An 8577-nucleotide genomic window follows, 5' to 3' on the forward strand; every position below is an offset into this window, starting at 1 on the left:
GCCCCGGCGCCGCGCCCCCCGCCGGGCTCCCCGCCGCCAGCCGCGCCTGGCCGTCCCCGGAGGACTCCGGGCGATCCCTGCGGAGACCCCTATTTTTCTGGGGGCCGACTTTTGTCGACTTAACCGCTTCTTTCTGGTGACTTCGCGGCTTGGCTTTCCGGGCGCGGTGCCGGAGCGCACGGGACCCGCTACGCCGCGGCGGGGAGGCCCTTTTTTCTCGTGAGGTCCGCTTTCTTTGTAACTTTACGCCGCGGGCGCTCGGGTTGCTTTTGTAATTTCCCGCCCCCGCCTGCTGGCCGTCTCGCAATCGCTGGGGGCCGTGGCCCGGGGGATGCAACGTGGAACGCGCGGGGCTGCTGGCCGCCTCGCCGCCCCGTGAGCTGGAGCCCGCGCCCCGTGCTCCGCAGCCCCTGCACATCGGGCCCCGCTAGCCGCTCGCCAGAGTCTGCGGGAGGCCGGCTGCCGACCGAGTGCGCCTCCGGTAGTGGCTCTCCGCGGACCTCGGTCCGCGCGCTCTGCGCCGGCGATGGGGAGACGGCGGCGGCCGTGTCTCGAGCCGTACTTCGTGTGGCTGGGCTGCGTGGCGCTCTGGGCGCAGGGAACAGCCGGCCAGCCCCAAGCTCTGCAGTCCAAGCCGCCCCGGTCCCAGCCGCCGCTGCCCCAGGTCCGGCCCGCCGCTGCGGGCTCCGAAGGCGGGTTCGTGGCGCCCGAATACCGGGAGGAGGGCGCCGCCGCGGCCAGCCGCGTTCGCAGGCGAGGACAGCAGGACATACTCCGAGGGTAGGTGGGCAGGCTGCCCGCACCCTGGGCGGCTGTGGGGGGACCCAGCCCTGGCTCGGCGCTTTCCACCTCACCCAGTGATCCACCCTTGTGCGGGTGGCTAGCGGCATCTTTTCTCTAGGAGACCCCCCCAGGATCGCCTCTCACTCCAGACCCGACCCGGCGCTCAGCCAGCCCCAGGAGAGCCTTGCCGGGGGGCGGGGGCCGGTGGGTCGGACCCTTGGCTTCTGGTTGCAGAGCCTTGCAGGGCCTGAGGCGCTGGAACAGGTTCCGAGTACGGGCAGAAAGCGGCTCGGTGCGCTCTGCGCCAGGGCGCTGGAGCCTGCCTCCGCTCTACCGTCGGGGGCGCCCCTCCTGAGCCTTTTGTTTGAGGACTTGGGGGGGGGGGGTTGTTAGAGCTCACTGTACTCGTCGAGCGGTGCGCTCCACTTTTCCAAGAGCCTTCCTTGACACTTCGGGACCCAGCTTGATCTAGGAGAGATGAGTTTGGGAATGAAGGCAAGGAGTTTGCCACGGAATGTTCCCTTTGTTCTTTGCGTCGGGAGGCTAGAATAGTAGCAAATTATAGGTTTCCGTGTCTCCTGTCGCCCTTGAAAATGGCAAGCAAAATGAAAGGGCTTTTGCTTCTATCCCCTCAACCCCAAGAATTTGAAGTGTAGTTTTGATTTGTGTATTGTGTGGAAATCTCCTTCTTCAGGGATGTGTTTATGAAAACCACTTCTGTGTTTGTGAACCAGCCCTTGCATGTCCCTTGCAGGCCCAATGTGTGCGGCTCCAGGTTTCACTCTTATTGCTGTCCTGGCTGGAAGACGCTCCCGGGAGGAAACCAGTGCATTGTCCGTGAGTGCTGGACTGGGCTCAGAGCCTGGGGTAGCATCCTTAGGCTGGGGCTCACCTTGCTTCAGTCATTTGCAAAGTTTTGCCTAAAATGCTTTGGCCCCCACATCCCTGATTGAATAGTAAGGAAAAACAGAGTTAGTTTTCAGCAGTTTAGATTCATAGATGGGTAGTGATGATAAAAGTTTTAAAGATGCTTGGAAGTCTCATCTTTTTGTCTCAATACAACTTAAAAGGGGAGGGCTGTTTGAGCAATTCCCAAGATAACTCCCCCAGCCCCAAGTCCAGATAAAGCCACAGTGTTCCTGTATAAATTATCTGGCTTTGGGATCTGCTCAAGCTTGGGCCTTAAGAGGATCAGGCTTTTCAAAGCCCTTCTGCAAACCCATGTATGTCTGCCTTCATCTCCATAGTTAAATCACAGAGTCCTGAAAGGAGTATTCCCAGAGTGCTGAGTTTCAGTTGACTCAGGTTAACAAAAAGTTTTAAAGGTTTTACTCCATTGAGTGGCATAACCTTAGCATGCATTGTAGAACTTAAAACTTTTGTGTATTTCACCATAAAAGTGTTGGTTGTTCCATTCCATTTCGAAAGCGTGTCTGCATGTTTCCAAATTCTAATTGGAGAGCTCGCTTAGTCACCAGGGGTATAGCCAAGGACTCTGCCATGTCTTATTTCATTTGTCTACTCCAGAAGAGAGCCAGGTACATTAGAAGCATGCTCATTTGGAGCCAGTCTTGACTTTAGATTGACCTCCATCTTCTCTAGGGAAAAGATAATTATGCAGTTAGAACAGAGAAGGGTCTAGACACACTAGCCAAAGGACAACATAGATGTAGTGGCATCTCTAGCTCCGTATTTATTGGTTTTGTGGGCTCAAGATAGATTTTCAGCGCTATTTCTGGGCAGTTTTTAAAAAGGAATGCAATCTCAAGTATTGTTCAGACTACTTTCTTCCTAGTTTTTCTATCCCCCCAATCCCAAAATCTCTACTAACGAAGCAAAAAACAGCCAATAGCAACTGTGCTCTATAAAGCACTTTATAAATATTTTAAATAATATATGCCTTTTCTCTTCCTTAAAAAAAAGATATGGTAAGGTTTTCTTTTTCCTCCAACACAGAAAGTCATATGTGAGGCATTGAAAGAAGGTGCATTTGCTTTTTCAGACCAGTAGGGCATTAGCCAGTGCGGCTGCTTTACACTGCCCGGTTTCCTAGAATTCTAAAACAACTAACGTCACTCACCACACACCTGCCCCACTGGCCAGGAGTGACTTGGGCAGGGCGGAAAGTCTGACTCACTAAATGTGATGAATGTGACTGCCATTATTGAGTTGGAGAGCAGCCGAGGAGGAGGGATAGGTTTATGGTACGTGTTGAAAATCTGTAAAGTCAGATTTTATTGGATCAGTGTGGAATGGGAATTCCAGAGAGCAGAGCCTTCTAGAACATTTGCAGTAGAAATACATGTATGGTTCCTTGAGTGTCAGTTTTAAATACTTCTGGTCATTGAGTAGCAATTGTGCCCTTTAATAGTTTACAACATTAGCTCTGAAAATTGAATAGTAAGAGTGAGTATGGTAGTTTATGTTTCTGTTAGTTGAAATATTTGGGTATTTAGGAGATACACTGATTTTTTTGTGTATCAGAAATTTATATAAAGAGCATGAACCTTCAAATGATTTTTGTGTCTCCAAGAAATATTTAAATCAAGAGATATCTGTAAAACCATTTTTGTTAACCCATTAAAAAGCAAATTATTAAACCACGTGTGGTGGTGCATGCTTGTAATCCCAGCACTCAGAAGGCTGAGGCAGGAGGATCACCACAAATTCGAGGAACTTGTCTCAAACCCCTGCAACCCCTCTCCAAAGAGTAAATCTTTTACTTGACTGTATAAAATAGTGCACAAAATAAGGGGAAAACACAGTACCGTCATAGCATATTCTATTATGTGGGTCTCAGCTGACATTTCACTTTTGACAGACTACATTAAATTCAACAATTCAATTATTTTGATATTTCAAAAGATAACCTGTGCGGAAACTAATGAAAATAAAACCATTATAAATTTAAAATCAAGAATTTTGATTCTAGGCTTTCTACAGGATGTTCACTTACTAACTTTGTCTGTATCTCAACATTTAGCCAAAAATACCTTGAAGAATAATAAACATGATATAGAGAATACAGACCAGTTTTTTCCCCATTTATACATTAGTGAGCAACTTGTAGAATTTTAATCCACTTGGCTTTGATCCAGTTTCACTATGAGGAAAAGCTATTAAAAGCAAAATATAGTTCAGAAAATATTAAAAATTTAACGTTCTTTGATCTCTGTATTCTTATTATTAATTGTGGCTTGAAAAATCACTGAAGCATTTCCAAACATTGAAATACTCCTTTGCAAAAGGATAGAATTGATTTCCTCATTTTCCATGTATTGATTTATAATCTTCTTAGAATATGAAGCAATAGAAGAATTGCTTATCAATTAATTTATTTTGTACTGAGGACAGAATTTTGAACAGTGGGAAGGGATTGGCCTAAATTCCTAGTAGTTCAGCCCTGAAGAGAATGTGTAACCTGTCAGTGTAGTCACTACATTATATTACCAGTGAGAAAACTGACCTGAAATGATGTGGATTCTTCCTGAACTTGCAACAGATCTGGGACAGAGTGAGACTTGGATCTTAGAACTTCATATACTATACAGTTTTTACCTGGCCACCTAGTGCTCCTGGTAGCCCTGAGTGTCAGTGCCTAGGCACTCTCTCCTTGTCATGCTGGTATTCCTAGGTCTCATAGTTAAATAATCTATATGAGCCAAAAAGAGTGTGGAGAAAAAGGATCAGAGTATTCTTGCTTCTCATGGGGTTAGCACTACGCTGTACATGACAGGTAGTTCACTGAGGATGCCAACTCCCCCAGCCCAAGCCTCACTGAGTTTAAAATCTGGATGGAACGCTTTATATTTCACCTAGGCTAGACTACCCACTGCTGGGGAAGAAGGTTCTTTGAAATGAAACCATATTTCAATGACCATTTGTTGTTGAGTAGGTATTAATGTTCAGAAAGTACAGTGTATTTTAAGGAGTATTGCCAGCTCTCTGGGAGAGCCATGTGGTCCAAAATTTGACCCTCATACTGTAGTTGTATGAAGAGTCTTGCTACAGATTACTGGTTATATTATATTGATGTAAAAAGACAGTTTGGAGAAATAAAACAATTACTGAGTTCTTTTGCTTCTCCAGTGTATGAGCCTTATATTGTTGGGGAAGGCTTAAATTTCTCTGGAAGTTGTAAAACCCCTCCCTAGCAAAAGATAGTTATGCATGTTAGTGTATTTACAGCTAGTGTCAGGGCACTCCTAGATGCCCCTCATAGAGCACTAAAGCATGCTGCCCTTGTACTCAGACAGAATTGAATTGAGTTCAGAGATAAATCTTTCAGCTCTTCAATGAGCAGACTCTAAATTTGGGTCCAACTTCCCCACTGCAGGCACTCAAGTGTCTGTGGTATGCGCTGTGTCAGTGAGTCTAACATTCTGCACTGTGGTGACCCTCGTACCTTTGTATTCATTGGAGGTCGCAGCTGCAGGCGGCTTTGATTCTTCCCTCCATCAACATGCCTCAGTAGCTGTTTTGAGTAGTAAGGATAGGTTAGATTGTGGTGGTACTATGGCAGAAGGAAGGCTGGAAGAAGGACAGAAGGAGTTATGAAGGGGAACAAAGATTGATGATGGGGCAGGTCAGAAACCAGCTGGGAAGGAATGTGCATGGAACCCCTGAGGTTTGGCGGAATCCTTAGCGACTGGAGTCTCTGGCTCTGTCAATTTCGTATTCTCTTTCTTCTATAAAGGTCCTTTACATAGTCTGGTTTTTTATGTAAGGGTGTGTAGCATCTCTGGGTTTCCTTAATGATTTCAGCTCCCTAGGTCAAGGCTGAATTCTTGGTGAGTTCCGCCTTAAAATTATCAGTCTTGAGTGAAAAAAGCCATTTGTATCCTTGTGGGGGGGGGTGGTTAAAGATTTAGTGTTAACACAATTTGAATCAACTTCATTTCCACATTGTCATAAGAATACTTGTAAAACTCATTCCTGTATCTACAATAGGTCATTTCATTACATAGCTGAAGAGGACCTATTATATATATTTTGTATTTTAATTTTTTGGCTTCATGTTTTGAACATACAGCTTTCGTATTTTGTGAACTACAATTTATTGTGCACGTATTTACTTAACCTATTGTGTTTTCTACAGCGATTTGTAGAAATAGTTGTGGAGATGGATTTTGTTCCCGACCTAACATGTGTACTTGTTCCAGTGGTCAAATATCACCAACTTGTGGAGCAAAATCAAGTATGTTTCTTTTAGTGGCATTGTATACTGCATGCACCTAAGCTTTTGAGTAAATGCTAAATGTTCTTTGCCATATATATATGTGTGTATATATATATATATATATATATATATATATATATATAATAAACTATATATATAGTTTTCACAAACTAGGTCTATAGTAATTTTTTGAGTAATAACTTTGGCTGTTCTTGCTTCAAATGGATAATGGTTTTTGGTAATAAAAGGTCTTTTACTCTATTCTAGAAGTATGCCTATACTATACAGTAGGAAAGCCAGGATCCACTGAAGTAATTTTTGTGGATAATAGCTTGAACTTGCTGGGTTTTTACTAAATGCCAGGTACTGTTTGTGCCTTCCATTGTATGACATTATTCCAAAGAATCCTTTCCTCTGAGATGAACTCACTTGTGCAGGAGTCTCCTTGCCTCTCCAAGATGGCTTCCTCATCTCTTCTTTCCCCATATAGAACTTCCACTCTTCAGAGGGAATTGTTTACCTATCTAAGGTCTTTCGATTGCTGGCTCTGCCCTCTCCGAAGTTCCTCACTGGTGCTTCCCATGGCAGTCTGATTTTCATCTTCCTAGACTCAGCCGAGTGTCAAGTCAGAGGGGTCTTGTTTGGTTCCTGTATCTAAGTATCTTGTTGACTCTAAGCTGTTTTCTTTTACACCAGTTTTCTTAGTGTCCCACAATCTATAATTTGTAGTATTGCTTACTGGCTAAATTATTTCATCTGTCTCCCTAATGGAATGCGGACTCCATTAAGCCCTCCGCCAGTTCCACCATGGTTGCAGGCGCTCAGCCCTGCACTGTGAATGCACACAAGCGCCCCCTCCTGCCTGGCTCTGCCCAGTGCTACAGTGGTGTATGTCCTCTTCTCCAGATTCCCTTTAACACTGAGGATGTGATCTCCTTTAAGTAAAAAACATCTGAAACAGGTCTGTCCAGGAAGGATTATTGGGTAATAATATTTATTTCTGTGGAATGTATGTATCAGTAAATTGGACAGAGACTTTAACTTTATAGGTACGGTAACCTTGGTGACTGATGTTTGTGTTTTGCTGTTGCTGTTCTTTGCAGTTCAGCAGTGCAGTGTGCGATGCATGAACGGAGGGACCTGTGCAGATGACCACTGCCAGTGCCAGAAGGGTTACATTGGAGCCTACTGTGGACAGCGTAAGATGCCTGGGAACCCACTTAGCTGCAGAATTGGAATTTGTGGGCATTTCAGATTCAGCTTCGATTTGAGGTCTTAGAAGGCCTGTGATCCTTTTGGTGTACGTGAGAAGACATACAAGGGGACTTCTAATTTTTAACCTATAAAATATTTCTCTTAGAAGTTTTCTGCTTTGAGTCAGGGATATAGCTCAGTGGCGCAGTGCCTACATGACAAGCACAAGGTCCTGAGTTCAATTTCTGATAAAAAACCAATTCTGTACTTTGGAGTATTAGCATTATTACTACTAGTGCTTTGTCATGTTTGACTCACACCCACATGCCACAGGTATTTCCTTTTTTCTTTTACCAAGTTGCATAAAACATGTCCCTTTTCCTGAAAAATGGAGAAGTTGACCGGGAGACTTCTGCTCTTTCCCTCATCATGTTTTTTTAAGGATATTTTAACAATTAACTCTGGAAGAGAAAATGTCATAGATAATCCTGTGTTCCAATGAAATGGTTTTTAAAGATGAGATGTCATTATGAGAGAGGGAAATTTACACTGGGTGTGGTGTCACACACCCGTAATCCCAGCACTCAGGTGGCTGAGTTCAAAGCCAGCCTGGGCTCCATAAGCAAGTGTTAAATAGTTTTAAAAAAGTCTTCAGTCTAGGAAAGCTCAGCTTATATTCTCCAATAGCTAACCAAGAAACAACATATTTAATAAGAACATAAGGATCCTCACTCCTGGTAGTGATGGGCCACCAAGGAGTACTGGCTGATGGTGCCCACAGTTTAAGCCCTTGGTGTGAATTCACATAGCTTTGTGTTCAGATGCACGGGAGGACATAACATTGAGAAGTCGCATCTCATGGGGAGGATGGGCCCTTGCGTGCCTCATTGCCCTGTGCTGGGTGCAGCGCTGGGGTGAGATACTGGTGTTCAAGGCTTCCCTAAGAACTGCTGATTTCCTTTGGCAACATGGAAAAAGCAGATGGCTGCGCAAGCATAGCCAGGGCTTTGTTAGTTAACAGGATTTTTTGTTGCAATTTTAACTTTTTCTAAATTGAAGTAAAATAATGGTAACATAAAATTTCCTATTTAAACTATATAGTTCTGGGGCATTAAGTACCTCCAAATTTGTTGTACAACCGTCCACACTGTCAGTCTTCAGAATTTGCTTTCATGTTGCAAAACTGAAACTCTGTCTGAATTAAGCAAGAATTTCTCATTTTCCTCTCACCCCAGTTTTTGGAAACATCATTTTTTTTCTGCCCCTCATAAATCTACCTACTCTTAGTACTTCATAAAATTACATGGTATTCGTTCTTTTATGATTGGCTTATAAAACTTAGTAAAATGTATGTAAGTTATATTTATGTTGTAGACTTACCAAAATTTCTTTACATTAAAAGCAGAGAAAAGGGCCAGTGA

The 8577-nt window shown here is 44.3% G+C and overlaps 1 protein-coding gene across 1 annotated transcript in view; it reads left to right on the forward strand.

The window, feature by feature from the left end:
- The first annotated feature begins 494 nt into the window (after positions 1 to 494).
- The window catches only part of Fbn2 (fibrillin 2), a 240570-nt gene continuing 232487 nt past the window's right edge, over positions 495 to 8577 (forward strand). Inside the window, exons 1-4 of the mRNA XM_004631315.1 lie at positions 495 to 780; positions 1538 to 1620; positions 5882 to 5980; positions 7066 to 7161. Coding sequence (XP_004631372.1) covers positions 527 to 780; positions 1538 to 1620; positions 5882 to 5980; positions 7066 to 7161 — 532 coding nt within the window. The 5' untranslated portion in view covers positions 495 to 526. The remainder of the gene's footprint in view (positions 781 to 1537; positions 1621 to 5881; positions 5981 to 7065; positions 7162 to 8577) is intronic.

The sequence above is a fragment of the Octodon degus genome, unplaced genomic scaffold, assembly GCF_000260255.1.
Source record: "Octodon degus isolate 3935 unplaced genomic scaffold, OctDeg1.0 scaffold00040, whole genome shotgun sequence".
NCBI classification, from domain to species: domain Eukaryota; kingdom Metazoa; phylum Chordata; class Mammalia; order Rodentia; family Octodontidae; genus Octodon; species Octodon degus.